We start from the raw sequence: 21,808 nt of genomic DNA, 5'->3' as shown, positions 1-21,808 counted from the left end.
ATACTCCAGGTGTGGCCTCACCAAGGCCCTGTACAACTGTAGTAACACCTCCCTGCCCCTGTACTCAAATCCCCTCGCTATGAAGGCCAACATGCCATTTTCTTTCTTAATCGCCTGCTGTACCTGCATGCCAACCTTCAATGTCTGATGTACCATGACACCCAGGTCTCGTTGCACCTCCCCTTTTCCTAATCTGTCACCATTCAGATAATAGTCTGTCTCTCTGTTTTTACCAGCAAAGTGGATAGCCTCACATTTATCCACATTATACTTCATCTGCCATGCATTTGCCCACGGAATACTTGCCTTTATTTTACGGCATACAGAATACTTGCCTTTATTAGCCGAGGCATAGAAATTCAAGAACAGGGAGGTTATGCTTGAACTGTATAAAACACTAGTTAGACCACAGCTAGAGTACTGCATGCAGTTTTGGTCACCACATTACAAGATGTGATTACACTAGAGAGGGTACAGAGGAGATTTACAAGGATGTTGCCTATACAGGAGAATATTAGCTACGAGGAAAGATTGGATAGACTGTGTTTATTTTTTTTGGAACAGAGGAGGCTGAGCAGAGACCTTATTGAGGTATATAAAATTATGAGGGGCCCAGATAGAGTGGATAGGACGTGCCTATTTCCCTTAGCTGAAGGGTCAACCACCAGGGGGCATAGATTTAAAGTAATTGCTAGAATGTTGAGGGGATTTGAGGTGACATTTCTTCACCAGAGGGTGGCGGAGGTCTGGAACTCACTGCCTGAAAGTGTGCTACAGGCAGAAATCCTCACCACATTTTAAAAGTTTGTGGATATGCACTTGAAGTGCCATAACCTACAGAGCTACAGACTTTAGGCTCAATTTTCCCCGGTCATTTGCGCCGTTTTTTTGGCGTGCGGCGTTTTTTTTTCCAAGTTTTCCCCTGTGATCTGCGCCGACGTAACTGACTTAGTTACGATTTTTCTAGGCCAGTTATAGTTCCCTCATGTCTGCGCTGTTTTAAAAAAAAATTTCGCAGCTTGGCCAACAATTTTTCCTCCTAGATCGGCGTATCTGGCCACTCCCGAAAAACCGTCTGTGCATTTAAAAAAAACCAACGCACATTCACAAATCGGCGCTGAAAGACGCCATTGTTTTTAAATCGAAGATTTTGGAGGGAGTCAAGAACACTGCCAAAATCAGTAATAAAGTTCAACTTTTTTTTACATGTCAACGTAGTAAATGTAAATTTGTTAGATTTTAGAAATGTTCTCTTTTTTTTTTACTCACTGACAGTCCACCATCGAACATCTTGAAGCAGGGCTGGGGGTCGTAGCTTTGACCGGCAGAATCGTCCCCGCGCCCGGACACAGCGGCTCGGGGCTAGGCTACAAAACAAGCCGTGGGGGATTGGGGGGGGGGGGGGGGGGTGAGGAGAGGCGAAGTCACAAGATTGCAATTAGTTAGGGGGGGGGGTGGGATAGAGAAGTCACAAGACTTTGGGTGTGGTCCATCCATACAGACCTTGGGGAGAGAGAACTGTGAACCTGTTCTGCTTTCCTGCCGTTTAGAGCTTCTTTCAAAAGGTTAAATTTAAGTATGGGGGCAATACCGACAATGTGCGAGCCTTCTACATCATGGTGCTATGTAGGAGGCAATTGATTTGACTTCATCGCATCAAGAACATCAGAGCCCGTAGGGTGCTGGGCAGGAGGCCTTACCCACCTCGGGTACATCGGGACAGGCATTCGTACCTCCACATAAGTGATGCAGACTGTTTCAGAAGGCTGTGTTTCCGTAAAGAAGATGTAACTGAGATCTGTGAGTTGGTCAAAGCAGACCTGCAACCTAGAAGCATCAGGAGGGCTGCTTTGTCAGTTGAAGTGAAGGTTACAGCTGCACTTTCATTCTATGCCTTCGGCTCGTTTCAACTGGGGATGTGCGCGCCATCTCTCAACATGCAATACATGTCTGCATTCGCCAGGTGACGGCTGCACTATATGCATGGAGAAATTACTTCATAAAGTTCCCCATGACCACCCAAGCAATCCATGACAGGGCTGTGGGCTTCTCCAGGATTGCTGGCTTCCCAAAGGTACAGGGCTGCATTGATTGTACCCACATCATCTTGCGAGCACCTTTGGAGGATTCCAGGATGTACAGGAACAGAAAAGGCTTCCACTCCATTAATATACAGCTCGTGTGTGACGACATGCATCATATCATGTCAGTCGATGCAAGATATCCTGGGAGCACCCATGATGTATTCATCCTACGTGACAGCATTATATCTGCCATGTTTTAGCAGCAGCAGCAGGGCAGAGCTGGCTACTGGAAGACAAAGGGTACGGCCTCGCCACCTGGCTCATGGTGCCCCTAAGCATAACCCGAACGGAAGGTGACCGTCAATACAACACTTCGCACATTGCAACGCGCAGCATCATAGAGAGGACCATTGGCATCTTGAAATAGCGTTTCCAATGCTGGGACCATTCCGGAGGCTACTTGCTGTACTCCCCTGAGATTGTCGGTCAGTTCACTGTTGTGTGCTGTATGCTGCATAACTTAGCCATCATGAGGCAGCAGCACCTGGTAGTGGAAGACCCACCTGCGGTGAGAGTGGTTGATGATAATGATGAGGAAGATGCAGATGATGAGCAGGAGGAGGACGGCGAGGATGAGGAAGCCATGCAAGTGCTTGAGGCCAGAGCACAATGGCAGAGGAGGGCGGGCCATCGTGCTCCTTTAACGATTGCTCGAGCCTTGCACCAGCAGCTCATCCGTGAACGCCTTACTGATGCCGGAGGGCTCAGTGACAACCATTCCACATGGACCACGTTTACTGTTTGGAGCTGTTCCGTAATGTTGTGTTGTGTTAATGGAACATGATTCAGTTTTAATGTAAAATATATTTTATTCAAAAGTTTTACAGTTCTTTTGTACTTAATTTAACTTTAATAAAATCAAACTTTACTTTAAGATCACTCTTTAAGATCATTTAAAAATTTGTAAATTTACATAACTTACAAAAATGTTTTAACTTGGGAACAGTTACAACAGGAACAATAATAATAACAGCAACAACAGCAAAGAAAGGCTGCACCCACCCATCTCTCCTCCACCCTACTCTAAGACTGCCCGCTGCGCTTGGTCTTGGACACACCACCCCTGCCCACAGGCGGTGGCGCAGTGTTTCTGGGCTTGGTACCAAGCTTATTGTTTCTAACATCTCGGGTACTGCGCACCTCATGAGGATTGGGGGTGGGGGGGGGGGGGGGGGGGGGGCGGGGGGAGGGCTCCGACGTCAGGCAGCAATTTGGAGAACCCGGCTTTGGGTTTTTCAGAGGCTGGTGTGGGGATTGGAGTGGGAGTGACAGTTGATTCTAGCAATGGGCGCGGGGTCTGGGCGTGTTCCTTTATTGCAGCAGCTAATTCCAACATGCCGTCCCTTAGGTGCCCTGACAGTGTCTCAACTACCTGCAACATTCCCTCCCTCATGGTCAGTGACATGGTTTGCACTACATCTGACATTCCCTCCCTCATGGCCACTATTCCCTCACTGATGGTCCCGGATATCGTTCCCATTTCTCGTGTCATTCTGTTACTTCTCCAGACAGCCCCGCTACCTCATCACTCACCCCTCTGATGGCGCCCAGGAATGATCGGGTAAGGTCAATGCTCTCCGCACTCAATGACATCATCTGAACCACATCTGTTAAGAACTTGCACCTCAGGAGAGCGCGATCGACCTCTCCTTCCCCTCCTCCCCACGGGTGTGCCTTGCTGCACCCCACCTCTGGGACCCGCAACCTCGGCAGGTGGGGCCCTGGGTGTGCCTCGCTGCATCCCACCACTGGGACCCGCAACCTCGGAAGGTGAAACCATGGAATGTCCCACGAGCACTCAAACCACTAGTCACGGAAGAGGCTGTGACCTCCAAGAGCGGCACCTCCTCCGTCAGTACAACAGTGGGAGCCTCATCCAGCTCCATCCCTTCCCCCTCACCCCCATGTTCGTGGTCTAGAGGATTGGATTGGAAGATGTTCTCCTCTTCAGGCTCGTCCGCGTCTGAATCTTCTTCTGCATCGTCAGGGTTGGCCTCAAGTTTTGCCAAATATAACAGAACAGTTAAATGATTAGCAGCAGAGGAGGGGGTTAGGGTGGGTGGCATGAGTAGGCTCACACATTGCAGGCCAGGCAGCAGGCTGATGTGAATGATCCGATGAATTTGTAGGACTTACCCTCTCCCTCGAGTGTGTACCCAAGCTTGTGCAGTACTGATTGCTTTTCTCCAGGCAGGACCCATCAAAAAGCAGCAACCCTTTCTTACAAGGGTGTCAGTGGGTGCAGATTTGCTGGGCCTCTTCCTGTTCGAGTTCTTTCCTTTTATTATGTGCCACCTTCCTCTACAAAGATGAAAACCTAACTTCTTAAAGAGGGTGTCTTTCTGCTGGGTGGGACATATACAGATGGTCACATTTACAATTGCAATTCCATTGAATAAATGAAAACATTACTTACACTAACTACTTGACCAAGGTCGTGCCATTTCTTTTTACGCTGGTCTCCAGATCTCGTGGTGGTCACCATTGCACAATAATCTTCTGCAACTTGGTACCAGCGTTTCTTCATTTCTTTGGGTGGAACTTTTATGTGACCTCTCCTGGTGTCCAGCTCCTGCCATCGGTTCTCAATCACAGTAACTAGTGCCTCCACTTCTTCCTGTAAGAAATTCTTGGTCCTTGCACCGCGGTGCATCTTGTATTGCTGCAGCTGTGATTTTTCCAATGCTCCCACACATCACTCAACGTTCTCACACACACAACTGGCTCTTTAAAAATGGCCGATTGCCAATTCAGAGCTGTACTGCGTATGCGCGTCCATTGCAACGACGTCAAAAACGTAACTTTTTTTCCCCGCGCTCCGTTTTTCAGCGCAGACAGCAGGCTCCACCTCCCCGAGTCGCCTGGACACGCTGCGCGGCGCCAAATTCAAATTATACATCAGGGAAACTTTAGCAAATTATTTCTGGTGCATTTCTGGCCTAGAAAAATGGGCATAACTCTGGCAATACGCCAGAAAAAGGACTTGGGGAAAATTAAGCCCTAAGAGCTGGAAAGTGGGATTAGGCTGGCTAGCCCTTTGTTGGCGGGGACACGATAGGCCGAAATGGTATCCTTCCATGCTGTAAGTTTCTATGATTCTATAATTACCTTTATGGTCGCTAATAGGCCCTTCTCTTTCTTTAGTTATCCTCTTGCTCTTAATGTATTTATAAAACATCTTTGGGTTTTTCTTGCCAACATTTTTTTGTGCTCTCTCTTTGCTTTCTTAATTTCCTTTTTAATTGTACCCCTGCACTTTCTATACTCCTCTAGAGGTTCTGCAGTATTGGGCCCTCGGTATGTCATATCCCTCCCTTTTTTTCTTTATCCTACCCTGTATGTCCATTGACATCCAGGGGGCTCTAGATTTGTTAGTCCCAACCTTTTTTAAGCGACATACTTGCTCTGCACCCTCCAGATCTCCTCCATGAATGCCTCCTACTGCTCTGACATTGATTTACCTTCAGGTAGCCACTTCCAGTCTACTATGGCTAAATCACCTCTCAGCTTAGCAAAATTGGCTTTTCCCCAATTGAGAACTTTTATTCCTGGTCTATCTTTGTTGTTTTCCATAACTACCCCATACATGTAACCGAGTGATTAACGCTTACTGTACATCACATAGATTCATAGCCAACAGACCAGAATTGAGGCACATATCTCTAGCAGAAAGATTAAGACTCACTGTATCTCACAATAACAGCTTTAACAGAGAGACTGAGATTCAATAGTGTTGGGTTGAAATTTAAGGTGTTTATTTTGCATTGGATCTTGCCAGTTGGCAGAGAAGTGGATTTTTATCCCATCGACCTGACTGCATTCAAACCCAGGTCCTATATTCACATTTTGTGTTAAACATATGATGTTGGAATTTTTTTAATCTACATTGTACCAAGCAGCACTTAGCACATTTTTCAACAAATAGTGTCTTTAAAAAATCTACCCAGATAACCTGTGGATATGAGGAATGTTGAAAATAATGAAAACATTAAATACTATAACACGTGGAAGAGGTGTAAAGAATATCAATAACTTGTAGCAATTTGCTAAACACAATCTTGATTATCACATACCTCATGTTTCAAGTCTATCGTAAAATCTGCAAAAGGTTTTTCAATCTTCAATTGTTTTGCAAGTCTGTTAGTGTAACAGGTGAGGAAATGTTAATTTCAGACAAAACTAATAAATCATTGAGACATAGCAAACGTTCAGTGTATTATATCATCCCTGACAAATGTGCTAGGTTAAATAATTTTCTTGCAGTCAGTAGTATTACTGTTATAGCTTCAAAGAGATAATAGCAAAGGATCAGCTGAAGATGCCTCTGCCAAAGTTAATTGCACACAAAACCCTTCAAGCACAAACTCAAAATATAATTGATAACTTTTTGTTTCTGATGAAACATTAAATTAAATTGGAAGCAGTATTTTCTCCTTTTGATGTACAACAGAATTCATAGCCATGAAAAGAAAAATCAGTATTTTTATGGTTCTTCCACCATAGGGAGGGAATCAAGAGCAGAGGTCAGCAGCCCTGCTTCGCAGCTCGCATGATTTTCTGCCCATTAAAATCAAAGGATGGAAAATGATGTGGACAGTGAAACTAGGTGTGCAGACTCCTACACAAACTCTTGATAGACATTCATGAGCTGCAAAACTTTGCGTTAGGTGCCCTAAAATATAATATATAAACTGGCCCCATTGTGCTCCTGCATCGCGTGAGTCATGTATTTAGGGACCCAATTTAGAATACTATTCTTTGATTTGCTTAGCACCAAAATGCACCCAACACCTGGTCAATGGTACAACAATGCACAGCAAGTCATATAATTTATTTTAAGAACTGACAGAATTAAAAATAATCCTCATGTTATTAACATGACATGGCGGCTTTGGTGAACATAGTTAAATGAGATTTACAAGGTCACCATACAAAACAATATATTGAGCTGTCAGGGTTATCAGGTTACCACAATGATGTCAAACCCATCATAAACTATCTAAACTTTCATGGGTGTGGCCTGAATGCCATAATAAATCCATACAATATAAAACCACTGAAATTACTGCCAACCCATAGTGCTTCTGAATGATCGGAGTGCTGTTGAAATCCAAAATGTTGGGAGCAGCCATCTTGAATTTTAGCAGAAACATCCCACTTTTGAAAGAAACTACACCAGTGGTGAGGAAAGACATTATAATCTTGGATTAATCATACTGAAGGATTTTTAAATTAACATGATGGCCAGAAAATTTTGGATGATGATTGACAGACTGCATCACAACATATTCAGCAAGGTGGAGTAGAGAAGTAAAAACCAAGTCAGTTTAACCGTAATGTTGCTGTAATTACATCCCCAGCGCATTCTGATATTGCAGATTTAGGAATGGTGAAGATCTACTGCAAATTGAAAACAAATTCTGTATAATCAGTCACCTACCTGTGGACAAGTGGAATGCTCATGGCCCAGCCAGCAGCAAAGTCCGGATATTTAAAAACCACTGGATCTTCAGCAAAAGCATAATGGTGAATAATTGTAGATTGTTCATCATACAGAGCCTTTCCTAAGAACCATTCCTGTAACAAATAAATTATTATATATAGTTTAAAATAAAGGAGTATCTCGCTTCAGTATCTTAGATATGAAAGTGATGGCCTGAATAAAGCACTTGTCTGAAAAAATATTATTGGTCAATAATGCACTATTTTATAAATATGTATTTATACAGAGGTTAATTAGAAACAACTGCTACTATATTTGCATATTTATTCTATCAGACAGGAGGTGAAAAGGTTAATAAAACAGTCAAGTCTAAACTATCAGATGAACTTTGCATTTTGTCTGAAATTATGGTTATAAAAAGTGCACTTTGGTGAGATTAAATATACAGAAATAATGTATGTGATCTTCCCAAATCAAACAAAGTAGGCAAGTGAAATGTATGATAAATGTGGATTAATTATTTACACCAGTTTCTCATATCAGGTACAAATTGTTAAATTAAAAAACACATCGGACAAAGGGCAATAGTAATCACTAAACTTCCCGCGTGTTTCTCAGTCATCGGAATACCTCTGTTTTGTCATATCTACTAAGGACCTCCAACAGCTTTGGTATTTGTATCCTTGTTTGTTCTTCACAAAAGAAAATCCAGGATTTCTTGCCATAAGTAGTTGAAAGGCTAATGAAAAATAAAAGCAGCATAACATCAGAATAATATATTACTACTAAAACTAAATTACAAACTTCACTAAAATCATCTCTCATTCGGTTCCAATGCTTTTTGGGCCAGCTGAATCCTGCCCAGCAAATCATTTCATCCAATCTTTGATGCACTTTTTCAATTATTTCCATGAACTAGATTGATTACTGGGATGAGAGGGTTGTCCTATGAGGAGAGATTGAGTAGATTTGGCGAATACTGTCTGGAGTTCAGAAGAATGAGAGGTGATCTCACTAAACATACAAGATTCTGAGGGGGATTGACAGGGTAGATGCTGAGAGGTTGTTGCCCCGGGCTGGAGAGTTTAGAAATAGGGGACATAGTCTCAGGATAAGAGGTCAACCATTTAAGACTGAGATGAGGAGAAATTTTTTCACTCAGAGGGTTGTGAATCTTTGGAGGGCTGTGGATGCTGAAAGGTTGAGTAGGTTTAAGGCAGAGATAGATTTTTAGACTCTAGGGGAATCAAGGGATAAGGGGATAGGGCGGGAAAGTGGATGTGAGGTCAAAGATCAGCCATGTTCTTATTGAATGGCGGAGTAGGCCTGAGGGCCGTATGGCCTACACCTAGTTCTTATGTTCTTAGGAAACCAGCTGGCATTGCTCCCCAGAAGACAGAATAACCCAGATTTTGCAGTCAGTAGTGAACGAACAGCGCTTGCCGTTCATTGCACTTACAAATGTTCTATGGGCTTTTACACTGCGATTTGCAATAATTAGAGCCAAAATAACACGGTGCACTCTACAGGGGATCTGGGACCTGTGCGAACAGGGCAAATAATAGCGTGTCTCCTCAACCAATCAGACTGAAGAAGAGTTTGAACTAGGAAGTGTATGTTAGAATATTTAATTCAGTGCCAAATCATGTACAGAAAGCAAAATAAAGAGATGGAAAGAAAGATGGGATTGAGAGCTAAAAGAGACAGAGAGAACATTTTGAAAGGAGAGGTTGTTTGGCTGTAATTAAGGTTTACCACATCATTAAAAGTTCGCTTACACTTGAATGGACAAGCTCAAACTTTTTCTGGCGTGTTTAGTGGGTATCTGGTGGGTAAGTACTGCAACTTCACGTCATTGCATGTATGTGAATGCCAAGTCTCGCGACAAGGTACCAATATAGCGAAGCTTATAGAGGAGCAGGGCAAATCGGACAGCAACTTCCTGATTCCTGCATTTAACTGCGCATGTGCGGACACTAAGTTGCTGTCTGATTTGCTCCTTAATAACGGTGAGCGCTGATACCCTGACCGTTATTCTTACTGCAAAATCTGGGCCAAGTTTCATCCTGCTGGTAATGTTCATTGCAGCTAACTGGGCATTATTTTTAAATAAAGAGACCTATGTCAAGGTTCATTGCCCATTATGCAGGACAATGCCAAGGTTAAAAAAAAAGCAGGATCTATTAAGTAGTAGTGATTAAGAGATGGCTGTAGATTATTAAGCGAAGGATAAAAGAGCTCCACAGAGCTGAGGTCCTGGTAAAAAGTGAATTAGAACAGGAGATATTGCAATCAGTATTAGGGCTGGATTCTCTTCTTTGGGATGGAATGGCAGAAGAGCAGCACTGCTGTCAATTCCTCTAACTCCACTCCCACGCATTTCCCCGCTTTAGGGGTCATTAGTCATCTAGGGTGAGCTCTTGGCAGGATTCCTGCCGCCAAGAGGAAGCATGCTACTGCCAACCAGGAGCATGAGGCAGTATTACAGCATTACGGAAGCTGAGGCTTACAAAGGTAAGTGTTCAGGACAAAATAGAGAAAGACTAAGGGCAGATGTTTCCTGCTGTCAGGCGTGGAGGTGGGTTGGCAGTAAAGATTGCCGAAATTGCGAGCGTGCTCGGAACCTGCCATTTTCCCTGCGCCTTGCGCATTTAACTCATGCGCGTTTCCTAGCATGCCACAGACCCAAATGGCAGAGGCGAGCGACCTAATAGAAGTAATTAAGTGCTTGCTGTGAGACCCTTAACAAGGATTTTAACCGGTGCTTTTGATTTTTACTGGATGACCACAGTAATCACGCAGCTTGGGAACCTAGTCTGTCAACGTGAGGCGGAAGCTCAGTGGTCATTAATGGAGAGCTGAGAAATCCAAATAAATATTCCTACACATGACACCTGCTTACTTGCCTAAGAGAAAGGCTCTTGCTGACGCCATTTTGTGCACTGATTTAGGTATCTCTAGTTTGCAAGTATTTCTGCAACCATGGAAGTTACTCTCACCACATTGCTAGTAACTATCACAACATTAACAGATTAATCCTCTGATTTAAGAGGGAGTTAGATATGGCCCTTACAGCTAAGGGGATCAAGGGGTATGGAGAGAAAGCAGGAAAGGGTTACTGAGGGAATGATCAGCTTTGATCTTATTGAATGGCTGTGCAGGCTCGAAGGGCCGAATGGCCTACTCCTGCACCTATTTTCTATGTTTCTATCCTGACTTGACTTGCCATCTAATACATCTGCATGGGTGCTGCTTATACTGCCTCACTTTGTTTCTTAAAATCAGACTAAGATGAGTCACCACCATTTTCTCCTCAACAACCTGATGCTTCACAGGAGAGGGAGCATCAGCACAGGGTTGTACCGCGCTGGTGACGATATTCCCAACACAGGGTATACAGGCAGGGGATAGCTTCCTCAACATGACTGAGCAGCAGTGCCAAAGGAGGCTCAGGCTATCGCACCAAGTCAGTCATCGCAGACATTTGCAGCTTATTGGAGCAAGACCTTCAGCCCAGAAGTCCTGGTGGACATGCCTTATCAGTGGCTGTCGAATTCACCACCTCAGGCTCAGGCTCCTTCTTCGCCTCAAGCTCCTTCCAGATCTGCAGCAGACATTTTGCAGTATCTTGCGGTCGGCCGCCCAAAGATGCATTAGACAGGTCACCGATGCCATGTTTAATAAGACAGCCAATTATGTGAACTTTGCCACTGATTATGCCAGTGTTACAGAGCGGGCGCTCGTCTTTGCTGCTCTGGCTAGCTTCCCACGGGTGCAGAGCATCATCGATTGCACATGTGGCCATCAAGGTAACCCCACATCACCTAGAAGTGTTTGTGAACCGCAAGGGTTTCCACTCCCTCAATGTGCAGCTGGTTTGCAATCATCGGAAGATTATCATGCATGTGTGCGCCAAATTCCCTGGCAGCTCTCATGATTCTTTCATGTTGTGCTAGTCCACCCTCTGTTAGTCCTTCCAAACACACTTACCGGCTGGCTGCTTGGAGACAAGGGCTATCCACTAAAAACGAGGCTCATGACACCCTTGAGGATGCCAAGCAATGAGGCCAAGGAGTGTTATAATGAAAGCCGCATGTCCACATACAGAAAACAATAGGCACGCTCAAGATGTACTTCAGATGCATTGACAGATCTGGAGGAGCCCTTCCGTACACATCAGCCAGGGTCTCCAGAATCCTCGTCGCATGCTGGGCACTGCACAACACAGCGCAACAACGAGGATTAGAGCTGCATGATGAGCAAAGCGCACATACCAGAGCCTGTTTGGAGGATGACGCTTGCTTCCACGCACATTCAGACCTCCAAGTCATCGTCAACATCTTTACCGAGATGTACGAAAGCATAGGTCTTACACTAAACATCTGTAAGACAAAGGTCCTCCACCAACCTGACCCCGCCACACAGCATTGCCCCCCAGTCATCAAGATCCACGGCACGGCCCTGGACAACGTGAACCACTTCCTATACCCTGGGAGCCTATTATCAGCAAGGGCAGACATCGACGACAAGGTCCAACACCGCCTCCAGTGTGCCAGCGCAGCCTTCGGCCACCTGAGGAAGAATGTTCTAAGATCAGCACCTCAAATCTGGCACCAAGCTTATGGACAGTAGGATACCCGCCCAGGACAGTAGTGATACCCGCCCACCTGTATGGCTCAGAGACATGGACCATTTACAGTAGACACCACTGGAGAAATACCAACGATGCCTCTGCAAGATCCTGCAAATCCCCTGGGAGGACAGACGCACCAACGTCAGTGTTTTCGATCAAGCCAACATCGAAGCACTGACCACACTCAACCAGCTCCGTTGGGAGGGCCACATTGTTCACATACCGGACACAAGACTCCCAAAGCAAGCCCTCTACTCGGAACTCATACACGACAAGCGAGCCCCAGGTGGGCAGAGGAAATGTTTCAAGGACACCCACAAAGCCTCCTTGATAAAATGCAACATTCCCACCAACACCTGGGAGTCCCTGGCCAAAAACGGTCCAAAGTGGAGGAAGAGCATCCGGGAGGGCACTGAGCACCTCAAGTCTCGTCGCCGAGAGCATGCAGAAAACAAGCGCAGGCAGCGGAAGGAGCGTGCGGCAAACCAGACTCCCCACCCACCCTTTCCTCCAATGACTGTCTGTCCCACCTATTACAAAGACTGTAATTCCAGAATTGGACTGTTCAGTCACCTGAGAACTCACTTTTGAAGTGGAAGCAAGTCTTCCTCGATTTTGAGGGACTGCCTATGATGATGATGTTTGGAGGAGCAGAAGGAGCAACATCTGGAAGAAGAGGAGGAACCTGAGGTCCAGATGGCACCAACAGCGGAGCACATTGCTGCCCGGAAGGCTAGGGCCGGCCTCATCATGGCCAGATTTAATTAACTTCCTGCAATACACCCTGTGCCAACCGCACCCTCCCCCGTCCCCTACACCAACACTATAAAGCATCCATACAATGACCAAGCCATTCTTTTCACACTGATCCCCATTGCTGGAGGTTATGTAACGTCTCACCATTCACTCCGACGCAGAAAGGCACTTCGAAGGTAGTAGACGAAAATGGGCATGACCGGAAAGTGATAAAAATAGATTATTTTATATGTGTTATATCAATGGCCTGGAAATCCCAGCCTCCCCGGGCCTGTACGAAGTTTCTACAGACCCGGGAAGACATCGGAAAAGCTGGTTTTCAGCTCACAATGCGCATGTGCTGAAAACCGGCTTTTCCAATGATCCGCATCTCGGGAGCGAGGACATATGCTTGGACAAGATTGCGGTATTTACCCGTAACTTGCCCAGCAAATGTCCTCAAAATCCTTGAGCCTGAAAAAGCAGGCGCAGAGCTTACTTTTACAGGCGCAAGTGTTTAAAAACACACACAAATATAATAAAATTAAATTAAACACATTTTATTGTTAAAAACTCTGGCCACTAAGGGAAGTTTATTGCTAACCCGAATTACAAAACTTTAAAAAAAAAATCGGAAAAATAATTGTTTTTTTTTAAAAAAAGGCATTTATTAACTTTAATTTCAATTAATTTTAATTATGTGAGGTCTGTTTTTTATTTTTTTATTATATGTGTTTAGTGTGTTTGTTTTTTTCCCCCATTAATAACAATGAGAACTCGTAGATATGGAGCAGTCACACGTGAGCATCTTCTGCGTGGGAACCTGGAGGACGGGAGCGCACATCGCAGCGCGGGAAGAGAAGGCCTCCCCCCAATGGAATCGCAGGCTCCTCCCGGACCACCAGGTAATTTCGTAGAAATGTTTCAGGTCGGAGGCAATTGCCCGCGGGAAGCCTCCGACCGTAATTTCAGCCCCAATATCACTTCTTTATATACCCATGTGCAGACAATTGTGAAAATAGGATTGTGGCTTTTTCTTTTATGAGGTGCAACCCCTGAGGCTTCAGCATAGGTAGAGGCAGGCTGCTCACTTCCCTGCTCCTCTGGGTTTTGGAGCCTGTGAAGGCCCTGCCGAAAACTGCTCTTCCTGCGACTGTGAAGGGGACACTCGGCCATCACAATCCCAGGAAGCATCAGGGGCTCTGATTGAGGGAGAATAAAAACAGAGAATGCTGGAAATACTCAGCAGGTAAGGCAGCATTTCTGGAGAGAGAAACAGGGTTAATGATTCAGGTCGATGAACTTTTGTCAGAACTGGAAAAAGTTAGAGATGTAACATATTTTAAGAATGTGCAGGGGCAGAGAAAGGGAGGATGGGAGGAAACAACAAAAAGGGAAGGTCTGTGATCGGGTGGAAGGCAGGAGTGATTAAATGACAAAAGATACGATAATACAAAGCAAAATGAGATGGTAATGGGACAGGTAAAGATACAATAGATGAGTCGAAGGGCTCTATTTTCGCCACCACTGGGCGTCATTTTTTTGGCGTCCGCTGATTTTTTTGGAGTAATCGTGAATTGGCAACTTTCCTCAAAGTTTGGATGCTGGCGGCGACTGTTGGCGCCAGATTTTTTATACGCAAGATTTTTTTGGCACCGGTCTGGATTCTGCGCCGTTTTTGGCGATTTAAGCGATTTTCCCCAACACAGATTTTTTTTAAGGATGGCGCAGAGTGGCCTTAAGTACCGTTCAGAAAAACCCTATGTTAAGTTAAGAAAATCGCCGCTGAGGTTTGTATCGGAGCTGCTTCTTTGCAGTTTAGTTAGTCTTGCTCATAAAGATAGTTTATAATGACCATGTTAAAATACGCTCCTTTGTCATCTCTTTACATTAAAGATGACTTGTTTTGGTGTTGGCTCCCCGCTCCCGGTCCCACTACAATTCCAGGCCGAATGGCGCCCCCCTCCCCCATCCCCCGCCCTCTTCTGGTCCCCCTGCAACCCCAGGCCGAATTTCCCCACCCCCCCCCCCCCCCCCCGATCTCCCTGCAACCCCGGGCCGAATGGCCCCCCCCCCACCCCCCCTCCCCCGATCTCCCTGCAACCCCGGGCCGAATGGCCCTCCCCTACCCCCCCCCGATCCCCCTGCAACCCCGGGCCGAATGGCCCTCCCCTACCCCCCCCCCCCCGATCCCCCTGCAACCCCGGGCCGAATGGCCCTCCCCCACCCCCCCCCCCCGATCTCCCTGCAACCCCGGGCCGAATGGCCCTCCCCTACCCCCCCCCCCCCCCCCGATCCCCCTGCAACCCCGGGCCGAATGGCCCTCCCCCCTGCTGCTGCAAGCTCTGATCGTGGAACTTCAACTCGCAGGGGGAGCTTCAGAGCTCAGTGTGTCTCTCGTTACCCTGGTAACCTCCCTCAGTGTGTCTCTCGTTACCCGGGTAACCTCAGCTTTTGCCGCAGACTTGAAGCTCCACCCCTAGATTTAACTTTGGGGTACCGCAGCGCCAAAATGAAATTTTAACTTTGGCGAAAGTTGCGACTTTTTTTTCCCGGCGCAATCAGGCACAAAAATAATTGGTCGTTAGTCCTCATGGGCGCCAAAAATCGACAAGGAGGAAAATTGAGCCCATAAAAAGGTGTAAATGGGAATCGTGGCTCAGGAGCCGCGGTGTCGGAGTAGAGGAGAGAAAGGGTTGTGGCCCAGGAGCGCGCAGCATATAACAACAGTGGGGTCAGGGCTCAGGGGTGGTGCAACAGAGCTTGGTCTCCAGTCGTCTTGGTTAACCCTTGCCACTGGACCAAAGCCTTGCTCTATCAAGCCCGTGTGGTGGCTGGTGTGCAACGGCGAATTCACGCACGGGCATCTTCCACCCTCCAAGATGTGAGCTCATCTTTTTTTGGTGTGAAAACAGGTCATCCGCGACACGAGGGACTGCCTAATACTATACTATATTATACTAAATGGGAAAGGCAGAATCATCAATAGCTGCTATCTGAAAAAATAGGGGCAGAAGTTATCATAGAATCATAGGGCTAGACTTTCCATAAGTTTTGCATCGCCCACTTAACGTCCATTTTAATGCTGAGATGAGGTAGAACGCCCAGATAGCGCCCATTTAGCCAAAAAATGGAAACTTACACCCATTTATCGCCCAGCGTTACTTTCGGTCTATAGTTAACGCTGAGAATTAATAATACCGCCTGCCTATTTTGTTTTGCAGTAAACGTCAGAAAAATAGAAACTAACGCCCATAACATCGGCAAGCATTACTTTCGGCATCTCGCCGACATATCGCCAAAAATATCGCTCGCCGAAACAAATGCTGAGAAAAAGTTGCTCTCACCTGACCTTAACCCAGCGGTATGGGCACCATTTTGTAAATCGGAGGACTTTTCATATAAAAGGCAGCTTCAATTTCTGGGGAGTTTTGATGTACTCTGGAGTTATTTTAAGGTGATTTGAACATCTGAACAAACATCTTATCATACTGTGGACGAATTGAATTTATTTTATTTGTTTTAGTAGGTAAATTTATTGTTTGTGAACAATAGGTATAATACTGATAGTTATTGTAATGGGGCCTGTAATTTCTCAGCCTGTGTTGATGACTATGCACATGCTGCAGACTAGAGATGGCAGAAGGTATATTCAAGAGCTTTATGTGCCCAATCAAAGAGGTGGCAGACTGAGGAGGAGGAGGAGGATGAGAACTTACATCCCACGCACCTAGAGGGTCAAGCGGTCTTATCTGAGAAAATGCGCAACAATGTTATGTTAAATAAAAGAAATTTAATGATAATATATGTATTAATTCACACTGATTACTATACAAAACACCCCACCCCACAACAAATGTATAACATTTATAGATATTACATTTTCAACATTTCCAATAAGACTACAAACACAGATAACACGTGCAAAAAAACAAGCTACCTCCTTCCCTCCGAATCTCCCAACATTTATTCACTAGCAAGAAAAGCAACATCAATACTGTCACAATCACAACTGCTGCAGCCATGCACCTAACTTTCCTTTCCCCCCAACCCCTTCCCCTTCCCCTCCTGACTGCAAGCCACCTTGCCGCAGTGCACCTCAGGCACTACTTCATTGGGGGGTTGACGGCAGATCCACTGGTTGGGCCGGATGCTGGAGAGGACGGTCCCCGAGGAGGGAACATCCTCTGAGCCAGAAGCAAGAGCTTCCTACTGGCTTGCATGTGTCGTTGGCAATGGGGGTGTGGCACCTTGGGGTGCAGTGCCGCATTCCGGGAACACTGTTAGCCCTCTGGCACCAGTGTTCCTGGCTATCACCGCCAGGACCACCGCCATCCGTGGCATGTTCTCCGTCATGGTCGCGGATATTGTGGCCAGCTGTTGTGATATGCCCCCGCATTGTCTGGAGGATCTGTTGACTTATGTCAACACTCCTCCTGGACAAATGAACCATGTCCCCGCTGAGATCTGCGGATCGCGGAGCAGTCCTGCTGCGTCGAACCAACCTCCGTGGGGTCGGTGTCGGCATGGAGACACTTGGGGTGCACTGCGGCAAAGTGCTTGAGCCCGCTATCTCCACGGTGGAGGAGGACATGGCTGCAGGAGCACTAAATGTCACTGGTGTACTTGACATAGAGCTTGTTGCTGCAGGCTCCTCCAATTCCTCACTGTCGTCAGTGGAGAGGGCACCATGCAGCTCAACGGGTGAGATTCGGGACTCCTCACCACCAGAAGGACGATCCACCGGCGCCGCCACCACCGGCTCCGCACCATGCCTCGGTGATGTTGCCAGTGACTACGCTCTTGGCTGAGCTACAAAACATAAATGAGGTAATTAGAGGAGAAGGGGGCGCTAGGGTCACAGGGTGATTCAAATGCTACACATAGCATATTCACGAGAACAGCTCTACCGCTTTCAAAATAATCACACATCACATTTAATGAACATAACCAAATTCTGCATTACATAGAAACATAGAAAATAGGTGCAGGAGTAGGCCATTCGGCCCTTCGAGCCTGCACCACCATTCAATGAGTTCATGGCTGAACATGCAACTTCAGTAACCCATTCCTGCTTTCTCACCATACCCCTTGATCCCCCTAGTAGTAAGGACTACATCTAACTTTTTGAATATATTTAGTGAATTGGCCTCAACAACTTTCTGTGGTAAAGAATTCCACAGGTTCACCACTCTCTGGGTGAAGAAGTTTCTCCTCATCTCGGTCCTAAATGGCTTACCCCTTATCCTTAGACTGTGACCCCTGGTTCTGGACTTCTCCCAACATTGGGAATATTCTTCCTGCATCTAACCTGTCTAAACCCGTCAGAACTTTAAACATTTCTATGAGATCCCCTCTCATTCTTCTGAACTCCAGTGAATACAAGCCCAGTTGATCCAGTCTTTCTTGATATGTCAATCCCGCCATCCCGGGAATCAGTCTGGTGAACCTTCGCTGCACTCCCTCAATAGCAAGAATGTCCTTCCTCAAGTTAGGAGACCAAAACTGTACACAATACTCCAGGTGTGGCCTCACCAAGGCCCTGTACAACTGTAGCAACACCTCCCTGCCCCTGTACTCAAATCCCCTCGCTATGAAGGCCAACATGCCATTTGCTTTCTTAACCGCCTGCTGTACCTGCATTCCAACCTTCAATGACTGATGTACCATGACACTCAGGTCTCGTTGCACCTTCCCTTTTACTAATCTGTCACCATTCAGATAATAGTCTGTCTCTCTGTTTTTACCACCAAAGTGGATAACCTCACATTTATCCACATTATACTTCATCTGCCATGCATTTGCCCACTCGCCTAACCTATCCAAGTCACTCTGCAGCCTCATAGCATCCTCCTCGCAGCTCACACTGCCACCCAACTTAGTGTCATCCGCAAATTTGGAGATACTACATTTAATCCCCTCATCTAAATCAATAATGTACAATGTAAACAGCTGGGGCCCCAGCACAGAACCTTGCGGTACCCCACTAGTCACTGCCTGCCATTCTGAAAAGTACCCATTTACTCCTACTCTTTGCTTCCTGTCTGACAACCAGTTCTCAATCCACATCAGCACACTACCCGCAATCCCATGTGCTTTAATCTCTTGTGTGGGACCTTGTCGAAAGCCTTCTGAAAGTCCAGATACACCACATCAACTGGTTCTCCCTTGTCCACTCTACTGGAAACATCCTCAAAAAATTCCAGAAGATTTGTCAAGCATGATTTCCCTTTCACAAATCCATGCTGACTTGGACCTATCCTCTATCTCAACACCATATTCCCACTTTTTCCCCATAACCCTCTTGATGCCTTTTATTTCGAGAAATCTGTCTATCACCCTCTTAAATATATTCAGTGACTTGGCCTCCACAGCCTTCTGTGGTAGAGAATTCCACAGGTTCACCATCCTGAGTGAAAAAAATTCTCCTCATCTCGGTCCAATTTCTTACCCCGTATCCTGAGACTGTGACCCCTTGTTCTAGGCTACCCAGCCAGGGGAAACAAGCTCCCCGCATCCAGTCTATCCAACCCAGTCAGAATTTTACACGTTTCAATAAGATTCCCTCTCATTCTTCTAAACTCTCGTGAATACAGGCCTAGTCAACCCAATCTCTCCTCGTACGACAAATGTGAAGTTATCCACTTTGGTAGGAAAAACATAAGAACAAAGTATTATTTAAATGATGATGGCTTGGGAAGTGTCAATGTACAGGAGGGACCTGGGTGTCCTTGTACACCAGTCATTGAAAGTAAGCATGCAGGTGCAACAAGCAGTTAGGAAGGCAAATGGTATGTTGGCCTTCATTGCAAGAGGATTTGAGTACAGGAGCAAGGATGTCTTACTACAGTTATACAGAGCCTTGGTGAAACCGCACCTGGAGTATTGTATGCAGTTTTGGTCTCCTTACCTAAGAAAGGATATACGTGCCATAGAGGGAGTGCAGCGAAGGTTCACCAGACTGATTCCTGGGATGGCAGGACTGTCGTACGAGGAGAGATTGGGTCGACTAGGCCTGTATTCACTAGAGTTTAGAAGAATGAGAGGGGATCTCATTGAAACGTATAAAATTCTGATTGGGTTGAATAGACTGGATGTGGGGAGGATGTTTCCCCTGGCTGGGAAGTCTAGAACAAGGGGTCACAGTCTCACGATACAGGGTAGGAAATTTAGGACCGAGATGAGGAGACATTTTTTCACTCAGAGGGTGGTGAACCTGTGGAATTCTCTACCACAGAAGGCTGTGAAGGCCAAGTCACTGAATATATTTAAGAGGGAGATAAATAGATTTCTAGAAACAAAAGACCTCAAGGGGTATGGGGAAAAAGCAGGCCCAAGTTTCCACATGATTTGCACCTGATTTTTAGGAGCAACTGGTGGAGAACAGACTATCTTAGAATTCGCAATTCTCCACATTTTTTTTTCTGCAGTTCTAGTCAGGTAGAACAGTTCTACTTTGGAACAGAAATTTTTCTTCAAAAGGAGATGTGTCTGGCCACTGACGCCTGATTTGAAAGTTTCCACAGTGAAAATGTACTCCAAACTAAAGTAGAATGGAGCAAGTGAAGATTTTTGTAGAACTGAAAAAACCTGTTCTACACATTAAAAAATCAGGAGCAGGTTACAAATCAGGCGTCCAGAACGAGGTGGGGGGGGGGAGGGAACTCATTAAATCCAACAACCAATCCTTATTTATACTTATACAAATAAATCCAACCTAAATAAGCATTTATAAGCAAAGAAAAGATTAAACAAACCATCTTCCTACCTGTGTGAAAGTGCTTCAGCCAGGAAGAATGATGCAGCAAGCCTCACAAAACAAGGGAGCCGACCGAACGCGGGCGGGGAGGAGGAGGGAGCCGACCGAACGCTGGGGGGGGGGGGGGGGGGGGGAAGGGAAGGGAGCCGACGAATGCGGGGGGGGGGGGGGGGGGGGGAGCTGACCGAACGCGGCGGCGGGGGGGGGGGGGAATGGAGCCGTTCCAGACGGCTGGCGGGAAAGAGAGAAGGCTGCAGGAAGCCTCAGAAATTGAGGAGCGATTTCCCGACGGCAAAAGGGGGAGGTCATCGGGAAACGGCTGAGGCTTCCTGCAGCCTTCTCACTGCTGCAAGAAGCCTCTGTGCTGATGGCAATGTACTTTTATTCAAAAATGTTCAAAAACTAAACAGCTACAAAAAACTACAAAAATGGCCGAGTGCCAATGTTTTTTTCACACTGAGCATGCGCGAACGCTCCAACGCGCACGTGCAGCGTTGCCGACAGGAAAAAAACTAATTTAAATAGTACCCGCCCCCTCCCACTTACAAAATCGGCGCGAGTGTAGGCTCCGCCCCCCTGGGCGCCGCGCCAGGCAGACAAGGAGCTGCAAAGCGCTTCAGAATCGCTCGTTTTTTTTCCGGCGCCGTTTTAGGCGCGAAAAATGGGCGCCCAGCTCGGAGGGCCCTTGGTGTTGAGATAGAGGATCAGCCATGATCATATTGAATGGCGGTGCAGACTCGAAGGGCCGAATGGCCTATTTCTGCTCCTATTTTCTATGTTTCTATTTATTTAATTGTTCTACCATTTCCTTGTTCCTCATTACAAATTCTCCCGTTTCTGTCTGTGAAGGACGTACATTTGTCTTCATTAATCTTTTTCTTTTTATGTACTTGCAGAAACTTTTGCAGTCACTTTTTATGTTCCTTGCAAGTTTACTCTCAGACTCTATTTTTTCCCCTCTTAATCAATCTCTTGGTCCTTTTTTGCTAAATTCTAAACTGCTCCCAATCCTCAGGCTTGCCACGTTTTCTGGCAACTTTGTATAACTCCTCTTTGGATCTAATACTATCCTTAATTTCTTTTGCTAGCCACTTTTCCTTTTGTGTTTTTACACCAGAAAGGAATGTATAACTGTTGCAATTCATGCATTTGTT

The 21,808-nt window shown here is 46.0% G+C and overlaps 1 protein-coding gene across 4 annotated transcripts in view; it reads right to left on the bottom strand.

Moving 5' to 3' along the window:
- LOC139275195 (beta-1,3-glucosyltransferase-like) overlaps window positions 1-21,808 on the bottom strand; it is a 467,305-nt gene that overhangs the window by 224,444 nt on the left and 221,053 nt on the right. For all 4 annotated transcript variants that reach the window (XM_070892319.1, XM_070892320.1, XM_070892321.1 and 1 more), the window contains 3 exons: window positions 8,158-8,266; window positions 7,525-7,661; window positions 6,158-6,221 (listed from right to left, as the gene is read on the bottom strand). In XM_070892319.1, coding sequence (XP_070748420.1) covers window positions 6,158-6,221; window positions 7,525-7,661; window positions 8,158-8,266 — 310 coding nt within the window. The remainder of the gene's footprint in view (window positions 1-6,157; window positions 6,222-7,524; window positions 7,662-8,157; window positions 8,267-21,808) is intronic.

Source organism: Pristiophorus japonicus, chromosome 10 (genome assembly GCF_044704955.1).
Source record: "Pristiophorus japonicus isolate sPriJap1 chromosome 10, sPriJap1.hap1, whole genome shotgun sequence".
Classification (NCBI taxonomy): Eukaryota; Metazoa; Chordata; class Chondrichthyes; family Pristiophoridae; genus Pristiophorus; species Pristiophorus japonicus.
The sequence above is the reverse complement of the archived record's forward strand: the minus strand, read 5'-3'. Positions and strand labels throughout refer to the sequence as shown.